The sequence below is a fragment of the Anarrhichthys ocellatus genome, unplaced genomic scaffold (assembly GCF_004355925.1).
Source record: "Anarrhichthys ocellatus isolate YVR2014 unplaced genomic scaffold, GSC_Weel_1.0 scaffold7, whole genome shotgun sequence".
Taxonomy (NCBI): Eukaryota; Metazoa; Chordata; class Actinopteri; order Perciformes; family Anarhichadidae; genus Anarrhichthys; species Anarrhichthys ocellatus.
In genome coordinates this window covers 8,152,577-8,171,839 of record NW_022280037.1, presented here as the reverse complement: position 1 = coordinate 8,171,839, position 19,263 = coordinate 8,152,577, and the positions used below count along the sequence as shown (strand labels likewise).

The following is a 19,263-nucleotide window of genomic DNA, read 5'->3' as shown; positions in this document are numbered from 1 at the left end:
ATGTGAACTTCAGGGAAGTTAAAAAGCATTCTTATAGATCATTAATTTGAAGTGGGATATTTTTTCAGATTTTTTTAAACTTTTTTTTCATTTATACATCGAGCCTTGACCAGTGCTTTTTTTGACAATATATTCAGCAAAAGTAAGATTGAATTTTGTTCATTTGGTAGTATTATTCAATACATTTTTGGTGTTAATGATTCTACTGTATTATTACAGGAGACATCTGTTTGTATACTCTATCAACAATAAAGTCCGCTGCTGATGAATACTGTTTTTATACTGAATTAAGCCGCATCGCTGAATGAATGTCTGTTCGGTACAGACGTTCATGGTTGCTTATCATGAATCCTAATGACTTTGGTGATCCTGATTTTTTTTTTTTTTTTTTTTTTGATTTTTTTAAATTTCTTTTTTATTTTTATTTTTTGTATTTATTTTTTTTTATTCAGCACCACCATGTGGTTGGCGTATGTGCTTTTTGTCGTCCTATTGCTAAAAAAGAAATTCTTATTTAATTTTTAGAAATGTAGAGGAATACTAAATTATCCTTTTGGAAAAGGTGAAACTACTGTATTTTAAAGATATTTTTTTTAAACTAGGGAATCGTAACTTTAGTAATCTAACTTTTTCTCTAGCACCATTATCAGGTCTTAATATTATAATTTTTTTTCTAAGTAATGACATTCTTATTAACCTCAGCTTTATGTATTAATTATGTATAATTAATTAAGTTGATTTTACATTTAATCAGCAAATGTTAGCAAGCTAACACTCAGAACTAAGATGAACATGGTAAACATTACACTTGTTATAATTTGTGTGTGTGTGTGTGTGTGTGTGTACGTGTACACACACAGTGGGGAAAAAAAGTATTTAGTCAGCCACCAATTGTGCAAGTTCTCCCACTTAAAAAGATGAGATGCCTGTAATTTTCATCATAGGTATACTTCAACTATGAGAGACAGAATGGGGAGAAAGAATCCAGGAAATCACATTGTAGGCTTTTTAATGAATTAATTGGTAAATTGCTCGGTAAAATAAGTATTTGGTCACCTACAAACGAGCAAGATTTCTGGCTCTCACAGACCTGTAACTTCTTCTTTAAGAGGCTCCTCTGTCCTCCACTCGTTACCTGTATTAATGGCGCCTGTTTGAACTCGTTATCAGTATAAAAGACACCTGTCCACAACCTCAAACAGTCACACTCCAAACTCCACTATGGCCAAGACCAAAGAGCTGTCAAAGGACACCAGAAACAAAATTGTAGACCTGCACCAGGCTGGGAAGACTGAATCTGCAATAGGTAAGCAGCTTGGTGTGAAGAAATCAACTGTGGGAGCAATTATTAGAAAATGGAAGACATACAAGACCACTGATACTCTCCCTCGATCTGGGGCTCCACGCAAGATCTCACCCCGTGGGGTCAATATGATCACAAGAAAGGTGAACAAAAATCCCAGAACCACACGGGGGGGACCTAGTGAATGACCTGCAGAGAGCTGGGACCAAAGTAACAAAGGCTACCATCAGTAACACACTACGCCACCAGGGACTCAAATCCTGCAGTGCCAGACGTGTCCCCCTGCTTAAGCCAGTACATGTCCAGGCCCGTCTGAAGTTTGCTAGAGAGCATTTGGATGATCCAGAAGAGGATTGGGAGAATGTCATATGGTCAGATGAAACCAAAATAAAACTTTTTGGTAAAAACTCAACTCGTCGTGTTTGGAGGAGAAAGAATGCCGAGTTGCATCCAAAGAACACCATACCTACTGTGAAGCATGGGGGTGGAAACATCATGCTTTGGGGCTGTTTTTCTGCAAGGGGACCAGGACGACTGATCCGTGTAAAGGAAAGAATGAATGGGGCTATGTATCGTGAGTGGAAACCTCCTTCCATCAGCAAGGGCATTGAAGATGAAACGTGGCTGGGTCTTTCAGCATGACAATGATCCCAAACACACCGCCCGGGCAACGAAGGAGTGGCTTCGTAAGAAGCATTTCAAGGTCCTGGAGTGGCCTAGCCAGTCTCCAGATCTCAACCCCATAGAAAATCTGTGGAGGGAGCTGAAAGTCCGTGTTGCCCAGCGACAGCCCCAAAACATCACTGCTCTAGAGGAGATCTGCATGGAGGAATGGGCCTAAATACCAGCAACAGTGTGTGAAAAGCTTGTGAAGACTTACAGAAAACGTTTGACCTCTGTCATTGCCAACAAAGGGTATATAACAAAGTATTGAGATGAACTTTTGTTATTGACCAAATACTTATTTTCCACCATAATTTGCAAATAAATTCTTTAAAAATCAGACAGTGATTTTCTGGATTTTTTTTTTTTCTCATTCTGTCTCTCATAGTTGAGGTATACCTATGATGAAAATTACAGGCCTCTCATCTTTTTAAGTGGGAGAACTTGCACAATTGGTGGCTGACTAAATACTTTTTTTCCCCACTGTGTGTATATATATATATATATATATATATATATATATATATATATATAAAAATTAGATATTTAAATTAAATGTATGGGGGGAAAAAAAACGCAGACAAGTTGCGTGTCTTTTGTGTGTGTGTGAACATTTTGCATTGACCATTCACAGCCCACGAAGCGTTTTGGAACATCCAATCAGATTTCCCGCTGCCGCTCGAGTCCCCGCCCTCTGTCTCAGTATTAATTTGGCAGGCGGACGGACACGCTGCAGGATTTACTGCAAGGAGAACAGAGACCGTTTGACTGTTTCACACTGAACTGGACCAACAGCACTTGCAAAAATGGTTGATGCTTTCTGCGCGACATGGAAACTGGTCGACAGCCAGAACTTTGATGAATACATGAAGTCACTTGGTAAGATAAATAAAAAGAGCGACACATGCTGCAAAATACGACTGCTTGAAATTAATAATATGCATTTTAAACAAGTGCATTTCGAAAGAAAGATGAAAAATGTCAGTATTGCATTTTCCAGTATATATATATATTCAAGTTCATGGTCCCTCATAGAGGCAAAAAAAGTGAAGGGGTGCTATTTAGCTGATTAGCTGGTTGCCATTTACTGTTTATAACATGCATACCAATATGTAACACATTTCTTTACAAAACAGTGAGATAAGAAAAAGGACAACAAGGTCAGAGTAACAATCAGAAGGGTCAATACAGTAGCAAGCCACGGACTAATGTTAAGATGCCAGAATGGGATCAGTTTGGCTACAGACAACGGGAGACACACAGGCGAATTACACAATACAGCCTCTTAAAATAAGATGGGGAGATTTAAAGGTAGTTGGAAAGGCTTTCTCAATGTAAAAAGAGAAAAAAAAGAAAAAAAAAAGTAAGATAAATTACTTTTCTGCTTGAAATAAGATATTATTTTAGTGTGAGCAATATTGTGTTTCTCGGATAGTTGCTTAGTTTTCTCAGATATTTTCCCTGTAAGTACAGAAAATAAGTAAAATAAATAGTTGTGATTGTCTTCATTTGTGTCCACCATAATAATAATGCACTTTTTTTTGACAGGTATTGGTTTTGCCACAAGACAAGTGGGCAATGTCACCAAACCCACAGTAGTGATGAGCCAGGATGGGGAAAAACTTGTGATTAAAACCCTGAGCACCTTCAAGAACACTGAGATCTCCTCCAAACTTGGAGAGGAGTTTGATGAGACCACGGTTGATGACCGGCATGTCAAAGTAAGCTGAGTAAAAAGTCAGGGTGTAATCTGACTTTATGTTTGGAGACGGTTCAAATTTATACTGTGCTTGTGCTTGCAGTCTATCTTCACCATGGAAGGAGACAAACTAGTGCAAGTGCAGAAGTGGGACGGCAAGGAGACCAAATTTGTCAGAGAAATCAAGGATGGGAAGCTGGTGGCGGTAAGACTAAATAACACACAACTTAACCCTCCTGTTATGTCAAATTGACCCGTTTCAAAGTTTGAAAATCTAGAAAAAATATTTGAAAGTACTTTTTTTGTATGAAACTTCTTCTGCTTGCCTTAATTAGTTTAATCAACATGAAACTTAAAAAAAAAAAAGTATCATGTATTTGCAACCCCCCCTGCAGGTTTATGTTACAGAGATGATGTTCGGGTCAATTTGACCCGGCAGTGAAAGTGGAGGCTATAAGGGGTCAGAAGGGTCAAGTTTAGACCATTTCTTTCTTTGAAAATGTGAGACAACATATTTCTACCTCCCACCATGTTTCACCCCATTTCACACACACGCACACACACACACACACAATATTTCATCCCAATCTCACACGCACACACAGTCTCTTTCTCACTACCGCACCTGTGCGAGAAAAACAGATACTATTTTGGCGGGAACCTTTTATTTTCCCGCCCACACTTAGCAGGGGAGGGGAGAAACATACGAAAGGGTTGCTTGGGAGTCCTACCAACATTACACTCTGCAGATACACACAACACAGCAGCTTACTGTAGGACAGCATACATACACACACACACACACACACACACACACACCTCGTTCATTGTGTTCATATCTTTTTTTTTTTTTGTAAATGTCTGTTTCTTAACACTATAAATAAACATAAATAGAGTTTACTTTCAATACAAATCCTTATGACTCATTTGGCTTGATTTTGAGTGAGCGGGTCAATATGACCCTGAACAGCAGAGGTGTCTCATCTCTATTTATCTACATCACCCCATGAAAAAAGCCATTCACATTATAGAGTACTTGTGTGAAGCACTTTGACTGGCTTGTTAATGTTGTAATGACCCACATGAACTGCCGAAAACCTGCTTTACCTCCAACAGGAATGATTTTGCATTAAAACCACATCTATTAAGTATAGACTATTAAGTATTAACTGGCATCATGTAATAAAGGTTGTCTTTTGCTTTGTCTCTTCTCGACCTCCAGACTTTGACTCACGAGGGAGTCCAGGCGGTCCGCACATATGAGAAAGCCTAACTTCCCCATCCACTTCCATGAGCAAATCATTCATGCACTGCAAACGATCAACAAGGTGTTCTCCTGTTTGTTTTACAGTATGCAGTGATTTGCACTTGATTTGCTATTGTAAAATGAGATACATATTTTGGGAAATCTTTTTTGTAAGAAATTCAGACTGTGAAGGGCCTAAAACTGTTTTGATCAGTGTATGTTAAAAATGGAAAAATAAACTACTTGTCTAAACCTTAATGTCTCAGACTTTCTGAATGGAGTCCTACATTTCTTTTCAAATATGTCAACCTAAGTTGTGGGAACAGTGCTTTCCCTGTGATGGGTGAGTTCCAGGTGACAGCTGCAGGGTGACGGTGCAGGCCAGAGCCGGCCGCGCCGCAGCAGCAGGTCACACTGACCATTGAACTCATGGGAATGAATGTCCTCTAGTAACCCCCAGATGGTCAGAGACTAGGAGCTGGAGGGGGTGGGTGTGGTGATGTCACACGCCTCGGGATAATCCGGTTTTAGTTGTGGTGTCATTACGTAGAGGCATCATTCGATGGGGTGTGGACAGATGACAGCCAATGCTAAGAAAGGACACTGTGCTGGATGTGAACAGTTTGTATCAATCCAATATCCCACAGTTAGTAGTCTAAGATTAGAGTCTGTCAGTAAACCTTTGTGATCTCAATCTTAAAGTTCCACCATCTATCCTCCATCTTTCCCACATTTTAAGAAGCCAAGCTGTCCTGCCCTGTGGGTTGTGTGTCTTGCCTACTGAACACTGTGACTACAAGTGGCCATTCTTCTTATCTCAATGCACAGGCTGCCAAGCTTTTGGCCACCTCTGAATAGCGCGCGACACAAAGCAACTGTGGTAACTGGAGTGGAACTCATTTGGCCGTTGCTCACTGAATTAATTTCAATCAATATACGTCTTTATGCTCCAGTTACACAGTATGCCAAAAAAAATGCCTTTATTCCCACAAAAGCAGGCAATATCATTTGCGTAAGTATTTAGGGTGAAAACGGTTACAAGGCAAGTTCAGGCGAGTTTATGTAACAATTTGCACAGCAGCACAATCACACTGAACATGTAGAAAGGGGAGATTATCAGATTCCGTCTTGGAGAAAACCGTGAGAGATAATGGTTTAGTGAAGCTTCTCTTGTTCTCAATACGCTACCCAAGAGAGCACAGGGAGTGTCCTCTTTGTGTGGAATCTGTCAGCGGTGTAAACTGACCAGTAGTAACCCCTCTCTGGCCTCAATAGGGAAATACAGCATGAGAAACTGACCATCGACTGTTGTCCCCTTCAGTTTGTACGGACTCTCTCTTTGTGTTGAAAAGACGAGACTTACAAAAGACACACTTGTATTGCTATGTTTTAATGTCAAATTGCTACGATTCACAAAGAAGATGTAATTGACAAATGATACATAATGTGATTTTTAACTGCAGTTAAAGAGCAGTTGCAGTAGTAATGGTTCAGGGGATAAATCTCTCTATTTTACCACTTATTCAACTATTTACAACAGTGTTATTTTAAATATGACTTGATAACTTCTTGTTCTCGCAACATCACTGACAGACATATGTCAGTTATTGTTATCAAATGATTTATAAGTTCAAGTATTTAGTGTTGCCATTCTCAAAGTAGGGGAAAAAATATCACAAAAACATTTGTGAGCATAAAACACACACACACACATCATCATGCACATTTCATTCATGGACAATTAGATAAACATACAGTGCTCTCATCACTGAGATATTCCCAAACAAATGTATGTATTGCACATGTTTACAAGTGAGTTTTAGGTACAATTCAGTTAAAACAATTAAAACAGATATTCTCCAATACTGTCACCATAAATCTAAAAGCCTTCTGTTATTTAGCAACAATATATTTTTTTTAAACTAAAATTCATTATCTCAAAATAAATATTCAAAGACAGTCCACTGCCATTTTGGGAACAAAACAAACAGCTACAACAGTGATGAAGGAGCATCACCATTAAACTCAAGCTGTTACAGTCAATTACAGGAGCCTGAGCTCACTGTGAGCTGCAGAGGGTCTTATGCACCATCTACTGTATGGACTAATTAAGAGTTTGTTTCTATTACAAAAAAGATAAGGGGATTTACTCTTGAGTAGATTTGGGATTAGTGCCATAAACTCTAATAACTGTCTTCAATGCGGCATATGCAGCAAAATATAAAGAGCCGTTAGTAAACAACAGCTGGTGCAAGCCAAGAAATAACGTACCAGTTTACATCTGACGCCATCTGCATTAATTTAGAGTGTAATCCCATAATGTGCAGATATAATCCAATATGTAAATGTTTCATTTCAGTGTTACACTTGATGTCAACATAACGTTGACAATAACATTCAGGTTTTCAAATGAACCTGTAAATAGCTGATTCTCGCAGCTCTCGTCATCATCTTTCATACTGTTACTCTTCAGAGATTTCGAACATGTGACTTGGATTTCACTTTTAACCAATACTAGTATTTGAAATCGATCTGAAATCATGTAACCCACACTGTACATCACAGCACAGGATATTTGTAAAATGTAATATGAATCCTGTTACCTTCTGTATATACAGTAAATGGGATGTAACAATATAAGATATGCATTAATATCATATATATGTTAAGAACCTGTTCAAAAGGTTACTACAATATATATCGTTTTTGGTCTATCAAGGAATTGCTGTTAGCCACATCCCTTTTGACTGACAAAAAATCCATCACATGTGCCCTGCTGTTGATGTTCCAGCTTGTAAAACATCTTTGATGCAGTGCAAGAAAAGAGTGATACTCGCCCTCTCATTGACTAAAACAAGCTGCATCATATTCAAAAGCCTTAAGTAGAAGAATTGGAACAGAGTGAGCAGTTGGAAAAAAAAAAAAGCTTTTCCAACATGTCGTCATTTATTCATTCTCATAGTACAGGCAATGCAATGCTTGTTTTTAGCGCCAATGTCAAAATGAGGAGCTGCACATGTCGGCAGTTAAATAAGACTTTAAAGGTAGTGTTTCATCTGTACGTTTGGGAGCTCTCATATACAGTGCGTGGTCATTCCTTTTGACACATAACAGACAGTAGACAAAAACAGAAAAACTTTCCTTTCATTAGATAGAGGAATATGTGTGAAAAACAAGGTTTCCTCGAAATTACTGAAATAATATCAATAATTATGGAATAATGCACAAACACTACAAATGCCCAGTTGTAGATTCAAGGGCTTTAAAAGCTGGATAAGTTTTAAGCATTAAACAATATGGCCATCTACAATGCAATGAAGGAAAACGCTGAAATTACACATGGTGCATAAAAAATGTATGTACGATTACTGTACAAACCACTTTTCAAGTAAATGTGGGAATTGAACCTCTGTCCGGCTAGAATCCGCATTTGTGGCCGTTTTTGTACCCTGTTTACAGCATTATGTTCCTTCAGAAAAAAAAATGCACCATCATATTTTTATTTGTATGTGTTTGCCCGTGAGCATCTACATGAATGATCCACCGAGGTAATATACTATGTTGTTCCATCATTCTCAAGATATCCACCTTTCAAAACAATTAAACACAAAAAAATAAACAACAAATTGGAAAGGAATGACACCGGCTGCATGTATTTGGTACGAGAGCTCAACCAAATCTGGAAGTAAAAGAAAATCGAACCGTCACATTAAATCCCCCATCATCTTCTGCTGTCCTGGGTTTTCTCATGAAAAGCAGCAGTGAAACAGCAGGCTGCGTTTCAGCAGCTCAGGGCGTGACCTGACCTCGTCATTATCAGTAAAATTGACTAAATTGTAAACCTCAGACTGGATTCAGACTGAAGCTTCAAATCTGCAGCGGTGAGAAGGCGTAGAAAGGAAATTGGGCCTCGTCCTCGTCCACAAAGAAACACTGGAAATAGGGCTCCTCTGTGGAGGACAGAACAACACAGGGCAGTACAGTTCAGTACACTGTGTTCCTCGCCTCTCTCTGGCATCCTGGAAGTAGGCCGCGCATGCAATTTGCACACTTGTGTGATATTTCGGTTATGAGAGGCGACTTCGTACTTACCTTCCATTTGAAAGCTGTCTGATACAGAAGGCTCAGCTATCAAAATAAGAACTCAATGTTAATTATAAAACAATACAGTGATATGTTACTCTAGAATATTGCTTTCCTATGCAGTAGACCACCTTTTAATTTATCCTCCGTGGCAACCTTCTTCTCAGCAGATTTTTCTACAACAAAAAGAGCATTTTGTGGGTTCAAATAAAGTTAGAAGATTCAGAATTGAGTTGCTTAACAAACAGTTTTACCTTTCTTTGCTGGATCCTGTATCTGTTGAAGAACTCTGTCCTCTGTAAATGGACAATACACCAGATTAATAACAATTATTAGTCAAAGATTCAAACCACTTCCCGCAGAATAGACAACAAGTGCCGTACTGTACCTTTAGCTTTCTCTTCTTTGGTTGCCCTCTTCTCAACTGTTTTTTCTAAAATAAATAAATGAAAGTTATTTTTATCTCCAGTGTACAGTAGGCTAGCAGGTGTACTATAAACGGTCACAAAGGCAGTTTCTTAACAATCAAGATACCTTCTTTTACAGGCTCTGGTTTTTCTTTACGAACTCTGACCTCTGCAATAAATCACAAAGTTTCCATAATTGTCCAGCATATCGTAGATGTATTGAAGTATTCAAACACTACTTAAAGCTGGTCGTATGCTGTACCTTTCTTTGTTGCAGTGGGTTTGACTTTTTCTTTTAGAACCTCATACGCTGTTTCACAAATATGAAACGAACACAAGTAGGCAAGAAATGGACAATTACAACGTAGTTTCATTGCCAGGCACAAAAAAGTTAACGTTTTGTTTTATTTTACAGCTGCGTGAAAGTTAAAGGGGTTTCCTTTCTTGCTTGTGTAAGCCAGGTTAGCATATAGGCATGTTTTTTTAGTTCCAGAATGACATTGTCTGTGGCTCATTTACTTCAAACGTATATGTTGTTATGAAAGGACATGCTTAAGGTTTAATGGCAAAGCAAGCAGTGAAAACATCGCCACCAAGAGAGTTCTTAGGATTGTTAAAGCTACCAGCATGCGTGTTCAGTAAGATACTGGATACTATTGCTCAACTATGCGCCTGTTGTCTATGAACCTATGATGCATCATGTATGGTTTATAGAAAAACAAATCTATGGTAGTATTCTGTAAATTATTGTCTATAAACCTACAGCAAAATACTTTCTTGCTGATTCAAAACGGGTACAAATCTTAATTTCAGATGTTTTCTTTAAAGAACTCTTCGACATTTTCACATTCAGCAGAAAAATATTCTCAGCCTTCAGATTACATGTTGTGATCTGATTACCACGAAGGTAACGTGGTTGCATAAAGAGCTGCCTCTAACGAAGCACCACAAATGTACCTTTCTTCACACGGGCTAGTTTGGCCTTTTCCCTAGAAATGGCTGCATCATAAGGAAGGAAATGCAATTGATTCAGCAGCATATATATAATAGACTGTTAACGTAGACTCAAATGCATCTCCAATTGACTCCTGGCTTGTTCCATAATACATTGATCTAAATAACTGTGAAATAATATACAATTGTTATTGCACTAAACACTTTACCTTTCCTCACTGCAGCAAGTGTGTCCTTTTCTTTAGGAGTCTCCAGTTCTGCAAAAGGGAAAGGCGGGACACAGAACTTGAGAGCGAAAGCCACTATTAGCTCCTTTTCCAACAATGCATATTGCAGCTGGGGCCACAGCATTGCAGCAACAAGATGAATGTAATCTCTAAAAGCAGCTTGCAGAGCACGAGGGATCTACAACTAGAAAGCAGTAATTCGTTTTAAAAAGTGCATCTCTGTTGAACAGATACATATTGTTGATTTGTACCTTTTTGTTGTTTTTTTCTGCAAAAACAATAATCACTTCACTATCGTTGGTTTGTCCACTTTTGATGCTTCTAGCGCGATGCAATGTCTCATATTCTCTGCATGTATTATCATTTCCTGTTAGGAGGAATTTTCCAGTGCAAAGGGCCTGAAACGTCCAGATATACGTTCCAAACATCTCAACGTTTACAGCACATTGTTAATGTTTGATGGGTTGGTGGCCTTTGCTTTGGAATCGCAGCTCTTTATTGTTTTAAAATCTAAGAGAGGTGAGTTATAAAAGCCTAACAGCGTCTGTGTATGTGTAGTGCTTTGCAGAACTACACTTGTCTGAACAAGCAGACAGTCTTCCTCAGAATCACTGTATGGAAACAGCAGTTTGCCTATTGCGCTCAGGCAGCGAAATCACTTACATAATGTTGATTATTGTTGGATCTCATAGGCAAAATGCTTGTTTCTCTCCTCGGCAATCCAATCAACATTGACCTACAACATTGACCTACACTGTGTGATTAGATCGCTATAATTACAATGTCACATATGGATTACTGCTCCAACTGAAGCACGACTAATGTACATTTCTTTACATGGACTGGTTTGGCCTTTTTCCTCAGCAATGCTGGGAGAAAAGGTAATTAATGCATGTTTATTTGTGACAATACTCAATGCTAAAAACTAACACAAAGGGATGATATATATATATTTTTTATATTCAGTACATTTGTCACCAAACATGACCGTGGTACCTTTTGGTTTGACTTTCCCCTTTGGCACTGTAGGCTCTGAGTAGATAAGAATGTAAGCATGTGTTGGTACTCAGTAAGCTTTATACATAATTAGGGTCTAATTATTTGATACCAAACACAGATAATCCAGTGCAGGCTACCTTTCTTCTTCAGGAGTGATGTGACCTGTGAAATACTGTGTCTTGTCTATGATTTCTTTGTTGTTGACACTTACCTTTCTTCTGATGAGCTGGCTTAGGCTTCTCCTTTGCTACCTCAGGTGCTGAGTGTAATGAAAATGATTTGTGTTAAGGATCGTTAAGCTTTTTGCCAAATAATGATGGATTATATCGCATTACCTTTTTTGGCAAGAACTGTCTTGGTCTTAGGTTCTAAAGAGAAAGAAGAAAAAAAACAAGTGGCATGATTAAACTTGCTCTTCGACAGATGTTCTTGAACTACATCACGTCTCTTAAAGATTTGATTTAAGATGTCTGCTGTTAACATTTTCTGGAAATCTGGCATTTATCTTACATACTCTTAATCTGCAAAGTGGGAAATGCAGCCAGACTATGTGCAACTAATCAGCACCTTTCTGTGAGGTTTTTGCCTTTGCCTTTTCTTTTACAACAGCTTCTATATTAAAAGAAAGGAGGGGAAATGTCACAATAAATCGATTTGAAAAGCTACAAGCCTAGAAAACTGATCACACACACAATGCATCTTAGATAAAGCACGTCATCTCTGCAGTGTGAACAACATGCATCTCCAAAATATCAAGTTCGTCAAAGTTTTTTGTTTTAGGAAATCACAATTCAAACTTGTAAGCATTGAAGCATGTACATTTTCAAGTCATGTTTAAACATGAAGTGACCAAATTGACAATGTTGAAAATGACATGAAATCAGTTTTCACATAACACTAATGTACCAACATATTTGTGTCAGTTTCCTCAACGAATTATGTCAATGACGATATTACTGTTACTGATGATATTACTCAAGCACGGAGTCTGTATGAGCGTTTCATCAGCAGCCACATATACTAATAGCTACAGAAACACACGTCTGCTGCATACCTTTCTTCTTTTCAGCAGATTTAGGTTTAGCTTTGATAACAGGTGCTAGAGGAATACGCGGCCCGATTAATTCCATTGTGTACAGTTCAGCGGGAAACCACCAAGTAAACTGATTAAAAACAAAAGAGCGATAAAGGCATTGTGAAATAATGAATGGAGAAAAACTAACCATTCGTGGGAGTCACTGGCTCGGCCTTCTTCTCCTTGAGAACCTCAGCTTCTAAAGCAAATAACAACAAAAATATAAAAGTTGTTAATGTGATTATAGCTCATTTCAAAATAAAAGACTACTTAGTAAATAATATTATAGTCATTTTTTCACATTTCATATAAATTAGGTGTAATTTAAATATGGATTATATTTGTTTGATTAAACTAATTTAATCTCTGTCTCTACCTTTTTTGGTTGGTGCTGGTTTGACATTCTCTTTTGGAGTTACAGGCACTATGAAAAATAAAATATTGTGTGAAAAGATACAGTTAAATAAAAAGATGAAGATAGAAAGCACCAGTTTATTTTAAATTCAAAACTCACAAATGGATGTTGAGCAGTTAGCACTTCAAATAATAAAAGGCAGAGCGGTGAACATATGAAACATATTGGAATTAGTGTGTAAATAAAAATATATACCTTTCTTTAGTGGCACAACCTTCACTTTCTCCTTTGTTACTGAGACATTTTTGTGCGATACGTCTGCCGCTGTGAGAAAAAAAAGTGAATGAGTAGGAAAACTAATTGCTTTATTATTTAAACATAAACGTTAATGTTGATTAGTGTCCTCTTACCTTCGACTACTGGGACTGGTTTTGTCTTGAGCGGAGCAGGTTCTGTGTCAGAGGATTTTAGGTTTGTCATTCCAGAAAACAAGATGAAAAATAATAAAACTAAATACAAGTACGCGCCTCACCTCTCTTTGTTAGAACCGGTTTAGGCTTCTGTTTTGAAACGTCAGCTGCTAAAGAAAACATATTTAATGATCAGACCGAACCTTGATGACATACATATTTTGGTGATATATAATGTGCCTTACCTGTCTTTGCAGAAACTGCTTTGACTTTCTCTTTGGGCGCCTTGACTTCTGAAAACAAATAAACAAGTAAACAAGTGTAGGCTTAGGCTCATAGACTCAACCCACTAAAACATCCAATAAAACATATACACGAAAAGCAATTTACCTTTTTTCATAGGCACTATTTTGACTCTCTGTTTCACCAGAGAGGCATTTCTGGGTGCGCCCTCTTGTTCTGTCAGCAGCAGAAATGTGAAAATACACGCATACGGTATGTTATTGCAGTTCAAGATTTAGTTAGTTTATTATTCTTATGTTATTATAAAATTCACAACTTATACCTCTTTTCATGTCGACTGGTTTGCCCTTAGGAGCAGCAGCTTCTGTGTGTCAAAAGCACAACCAGGATAGTTTTATTTCCATTGTAACAATGAATCATTTTTGCTTTTTGGTTAATTGAAAACAATATCTAGAACTTAGAATAAACAAATACTGTGGTTGTTACCTTTCTTAGCAGGAGCCACTTTGGCGTTTTCCTTTGGAACTTCTGTGTCACAAAATAGGATGGGGAGTTAGTGGAGATTTGCCTTTGATGCAGTTTGTGGTGCTGCTGAACTATTGCATTACGCAGAGAGATGGTTTTTTAGCCTACCCTCATTTATATAAATGGGGTATAAATTTGTTGATGTAAGGATATTTAGTGTTTCAGCTACAATTTCTCCGATTTTTACGTTCCTCTCTGATTAAGACAGTCCCCAAATGGGTTAGAATGCAGCATCCGTGGGTCTTTGCATTACCTGGTTTTACAGCTTTATGTTTGATTTGTTCCTTTGGTTCCTTCTTGGGCTCCTTATGAGCGGCCACTGGTGAATAAGTGGATGAAGATAACTGTTTATAATGTGACACTTTCTTTTGAGATATAATTATTTATCTGTTGTACACATACAATCTGTCAGCACACCAAAGATATGCATAATATGTGAGTATATTTTCATCCTTGAACATCTGATTAAATTATTGGTGCAATATATGGTTACGGACCATCAAAAGAGCTAAAAAAAACATAAAAGTTAACTTTTACTAATGAATTGACGGTTGACACAACATAATAAAAAGCATGTTCTTACCTTTCTTTGCAGGTTCTGGTTTGGCTTTCACCTTAGGACTTTCAGGAACCTCTATTATTGATGAATGTTCAAAAATATATAATTGATTAGCACAGAAAACTCTAAAATTCATCAAATACTAACCACAAGGATAAAATATCACTTTGACCAGATCTTTTAAATTCTGTATTATCTCACCTGCTTTTGTGATATTGAGATGTTCCTTCTTCAGAACAGATGCAACCTCCTTCATGACTGCTTTAATCCTCCTTGCAGCCTTTTTAGGTCCATCGTCTGAAATACAAAGGCAAAGCTGATTGAACAGTTTCACATAAAATATACTGAGGAAAGAAATAAAGCCACCTATCAATCTATCTAGCCTTCTTTGAGCTCCAGTCAGGTCTCTATACTATGAATAAGCACTTCTAAATTACAACTAATGTTTACAAATATTGTATTGTGATGAAAACTTATACAAAGTGATTGTAATATCTTGAATTCTCTGATTAAAGATTGGTGAGATATTAAATTATGGAGCATTTTTACAGCTAAACATCAGATTCAACTTTTACAAATTAACCGACACAACATAATAAAAGCTTTCTCTTACCTTTCATTGCAGGTTCTGGTTTGGCTTTCATCTTAGAAACTTCAGGAACCTCTATTAATGGGGAATATTTAAAAAGACCATTCATTAGCGCATCTTAGCTTCACATTAAACATGGAATGGTAGCACTTTATGCAGACAGTAATTATAGTAGACTGTACGAGTCAAGGACAACACTCTGTTACAGTTGGATTTGATACTTGATATGTCAGATTGATCATATCAAGTTGATGACCTCACAGACACCGTACCTTACAGTTAACATGTGGTTACATACCCATCTTTGTAACATTCATGTGCTCCTTTTTCAGGACAGGAACTGTCTGCTTTACTGCAGTTGTCAACACCTTTACTGCCCTCTTGGGTTCATCAGCTGAAATGAACAGCAGGAAACTATTTCAGGGACTATTTCATTTTTATTTTATTTTACATGGTATTGCAGGTGAACTCTGTCGTATCTTGCAATGTAGCTGAAAAAATTTAAGAAAATATATATAACAGATAATGTGATTGTAATGTGATTTTTGTGGAAGACTATTTGAGAAACTGATTGTTTTAAGCTGTTTGAACAAGTGACCAATACTATTGATTTCGGGTGAGGACAGTCTCTCTTTTCAGTGCATTTAATCTACTGCAAAATTCATCAAATACTAACCACAAGAATAAACATACTGTATTATCTCACCTGCTTTTGTGACATTGAGATGTTCCTTCTTCAGGACAGAAGCAACCTCCTTCTTGACTACTTTAATCCTCCTTGCAGCCTTTTCGGGTCCAGCATCTGTAAAAAAAAAAAAAAAAGGAAGAAAATTGAATTATTTCATTTAAATTATAATGAGAAAAGAAATACAGCCTTCATTGAACAAAAGAAACGTATTAATCAATTTAGCCTTATTTAGGCTCCAGTCAAGCCTCTCTTAGGGACTCTATATGAGTAAGTACTTTTAAAGTACACCTTAAGTTTCCAGATATTGTATTGTCATGAAAACTGTTCATGTGTCACAGCAGTATTTTGAGCCATGCTAGCGGTGTGGCTCTATGGATGCTTTGCATTACCTGTTATTACAGGTGTAGGTTTGAGTTTTTCCTTTGGTTCCTTCTTGGGCTCCTTGGGAACATCCACTGGTGGAAAATATGACATCAAAAAGCCTTAAAGATTTAGGTTTTTATAAAGATCAGTATCTATTATATGACACTTTATTGGATTGTATAACTTCATATGTGTGGAACACATAAAACGTTTTATGTTTTATGTTAGCAAACATGAAAAGCATAATATTTTAGTGTATTTTCATCCTTGAAAAGTCTAATAAAAATTGGTAAGATATTGGAGCATCTGCACAGCTAAATAACAAATAAATTAATAATTGACACAAAAGAATATAAGCCTGTTCTTACCTTTCTTTGCAGGTTCTGGTTTGGCTTTCACCTTAGGAGCTTCAGGAACCTCTATTATTGGGGAATGTTCAAAAATATATTTCATAAGCTCATCTTAGCTTCACATTAAACATGTAATGGTAGCACTTTATGCAATACTTCTTCTTAAGTATGTACAACACTGTTAAAACATTGTGAAATGTAATCTTTCACTTGATATTTTAAAGTTTGCCTCTTGTTTGCAATACTCACAAAGTCACACTGCAGCTTTAGGTTCACTTATGGTTACACTAAATCTGGAATGTTACTTACCTGTCTTTGTAACATTCATGTGCTCCTTTTTCAGGACAGGAACTGTCTGCTTTACTGCAGCTTTCAGCAGATTTACTGCCCTCTTGGGTTCATCAGCTGAAATGAACAGCAGAAAGTGACCAACAATGTCAGGTGAGGACTTTCTCTCATTTCGTTCCATTTAACGAAGTGGGTTAATGTGTCACTGAAAAATTCATCAAATACTAACCATTAATATAAAATATCACTGTGACCAGATCTTTTACATAGTGTCTCACCTGCTTTTGTGACATTGAGATGTTCCTTCTTCAGAACAGATGCAACCTCCTTCATGACTGCTTTAATCCTCCTTGCAGCCTTTTTAGGTCCATCGTCTGAAATACAAAGGCAAAGCTGATTGAACAGTTTCACGTAAATTATACAGAGGAAGGGAGTATACCCTTCATTGAACAAAAGAAACATCAATCTATTTACACTTCTTTAGGCTCTAGTCAGGCTATCTTTTGACTCTCCACAAATTCCTGTAATGCTAATTCAATTGCCAACAGCCTCATTTGTACTTGGTGTTTAGTTCTACTTAGCAAAAGTTAGCATGTTAACACACTAAACTAAGATGGTGAACATGCGGTAATCCCTAGGTTCCCAGGGCCCGGTGTTCTTGATATAAACTAACATTGTAAGAATTGGGCAAAGGCTATCTTTGCCGTTCAAATGGAGATGGACTTTCAAGTGCAATTGAAATGCTACAGTCTGAGGGTATATACGTATTTCAAGGAGTACAAGATCAGTAGGCTATTAGCTGTTGGAGGGTGATTTCAACACATTGACCCAGGAAAACACATATTGAACATTTGATCCAGGGGAACAAAACAATGCTGAGAACATAAACCCTTTTGAAAGTCTCCTTAATGTGTCATATAAACATGATATTGAGGTGGGGAACATTGGGCCCTGGGAACATAGATACGATCTTGTGAACATCATACATGCTCAACATCAACATGCAAGCATTGTCAGAGTGAGCATGTTAGCATCATGATGTGAGCATTTCAATCAATTGCACTATCAATTGCACCATTGTGTAGTACAGCCTCACAGAGCTGCTAGCATGACTGTAGATTTTTGCTGTTGTTGTGGATCATATTGTTTAATTGCTAAAAAGCACTGCATTCCTTGCCTATGCCTACCTTTCTTAGTATCTTGAATCTTGACAGGTGCTTTGTTTTTATGAGTCTTTTTGATTTCCTTCTCCTCTTTAGAGTGCTTTGTTTGTTCTATGTTTTCTATAGATATCTTCTTTGGTTCCTTGTCCTCTTTGGGAATCATCTTGACCTCTTCCTTGTCTTTTGAAGGTTTCTTTTGATCTTGTTCGTCAGAGAGATGTTTTGGTTCTTTTTCTTCATTTCTAGAGAGTTTTGTTGATTCTTTTTCATCTTTAGAAGGTTTCTCTTGTTCTTGTTTTCCTCTGGAGAACTTGTTTGGTACTGATTTTTCTTTGGAAGGTTTTGCTTGCTTTTCCTCAGGTTTTTCCTCCACGGAAGGCTTCTTCGGGTCTTTTTCCTTCTTTATAGGCTTAGTAACTTCTTTTTCCTCCACTGAAGGCATTTTCTCTTCTTTACCTTCCTTAGACGGCATCTTGTCTTCCATTCCTTTTTCTGGAGGTTTTACTTCTTTCTTATCTTCACATGGCTTCTTAACCTCTTTTTTCTCTTTTTCTTTTGTAGGTTTCTTGATTTCTTTTTCCTCCTTTGATGGCTTCCTCTCTTCCCTCTCCTTCAAAGGTTTCTTCACTTCTTTCTTTTCATCTTTTACATCCTTCAGTTCTTTTGGCTTCATCGTTTTGTCTACTATCTCTTCTTGAGGTTTTTTCAGTTTTTTCTCTTCCTTAGATGGTTTCATTTCTACTTTGTCTTCTTTGGAAGGTTTTGTCTCTTTCTTTTCATTGAGATGTTTCTTCACTTCTTTCACTTCTTCAGGGTGTTTCTTTTCTTCTTTAGGAGGTTTTACCTCTTCTTTCTGTTCTTTCAGAGGTTTCTTGACCTCTTTCTCTTCTTCAAATGTTTTCTTGACTTCTTTCTCTCCTTTAGATGGTTTCTTAACTTCTTTATCTTCTTGAGATGGTTTCTTGGCTTCTTTCTTTTCTGTAGGTGGTTTCTTGACTTCTTTCTCTTCTTTAGGTGGCTTTGTGACTTCTTTCTCTTCTTTAGATGGTTTCTTGACTTCTTTCTCTTCTTTAG

The 19,263-nt window shown here is 37.3% G+C and overlaps 2 protein-coding genes across 16 annotated transcripts in view; one reads left to right on the top strand and one right to left on the bottom strand.

Annotated features, from left to right (window-relative positions):
• The first annotated feature begins 2,677 nt into the window (after positions 1–2,677).
• On the top strand, positions 2,678–5,166 carry fabp7a (fatty acid binding protein 7, brain, a). The gene is made up of 4 exons (XM_031848108.1): positions 2,678–2,845; positions 3,515–3,687; positions 3,769–3,870; positions 4,888–5,166. The coding sequence occupies exons 1-4, from the start codon at positions 2,773–2,775 to the stop codon at positions 4,936–4,938; spliced, it is 399 nt and encodes a 132-aa protein (XP_031703968.1). The 5' UTR covers positions 2,678–2,772; the 3' UTR covers positions 4,939–5,166.
• Positions 5,167–6,285: 1,119 nt separating this feature from the next.
• LOC116383821 (titin) overlaps positions 6,286–19,263 on the bottom strand; it is a 23,723-nt gene continuing 10,745 nt past the window's right edge. For 5 of the 15 annotated variants that reach the window (XM_031847930.1, XM_031847937.1, XM_031847940.1 and 2 more), the window contains 29 exons: positions 17,305–17,400; positions 17,048–17,143; positions 16,757–16,807; positions 16,415–16,480; positions 16,044–16,139; positions 15,636–15,731; positions 15,362–15,412; positions 14,950–15,045; positions 14,773–14,823; positions 14,443–14,508; positions 14,151–14,192; positions 13,987–14,028; positions 13,812–13,880; positions 13,667–13,714; positions 13,544–13,591; positions 13,422–13,463; positions 13,267–13,335; positions 13,033–13,080; positions 12,805–12,855; positions 12,149–12,193; positions 11,917–11,949; positions 11,793–11,840; positions 10,565–10,612; positions 10,359–10,400; positions 9,383–9,427; positions 9,249–9,290; positions 9,126–9,170; positions 9,004–9,039; positions 6,286–8,861 (listed from right to left, as the gene is read on the bottom strand). In XM_031847930.1, coding sequence (XP_031703790.1) covers positions 8,779–8,861; positions 9,004–9,039; positions 9,126–9,170; positions 9,249–9,290; positions 9,383–9,427; positions 10,359–10,400; positions 10,565–10,612; positions 11,793–11,840; positions 11,917–11,949; positions 12,149–12,193; positions 12,805–12,855; positions 13,033–13,080; positions 13,267–13,335; positions 13,422–13,463; positions 13,544–13,591; positions 13,667–13,714; positions 13,812–13,880; positions 13,987–14,028; positions 14,151–14,192; positions 14,443–14,508; positions 14,773–14,823; positions 14,950–15,045; positions 15,362–15,412; positions 15,636–15,731; positions 16,044–16,139; positions 16,415–16,480; positions 16,757–16,807; positions 17,048–17,143; positions 17,305–17,400 — 1,691 coding nt within the window. In that variant the 3' untranslated portion in view covers positions 6,286–8,778. The other 10 variants (XM_031847932.1, XM_031847931.1, XM_031847936.1 and 7 more) reach the window with 10 other exon arrangements.

Excerpts from the sequence above, each read along its gene's own strand:
- fabp7a (XM_031848108.1), top strand. The coding sequence starts at position 2,773 with ATGGTTGATGCTTTCTGCGCGACATGGAAACTGGTCGACAGCCAGAAC. Across the intron at positions 3,688-3,768 it reads TTGATGACCGGCATGTCAAA|TCTATCTTCACCATGGAAGG; the intron begins GTAAGCTGAGTA and ends TTGTGCTTGCAG. Across the intron at positions 3,871-4,887 it reads AGGATGGGAAGCTGGTGGCG|ACTTTGACTCACGAGGGAGT; the intron begins GTAAGACTAAAT and ends CTCGACCTCCAG.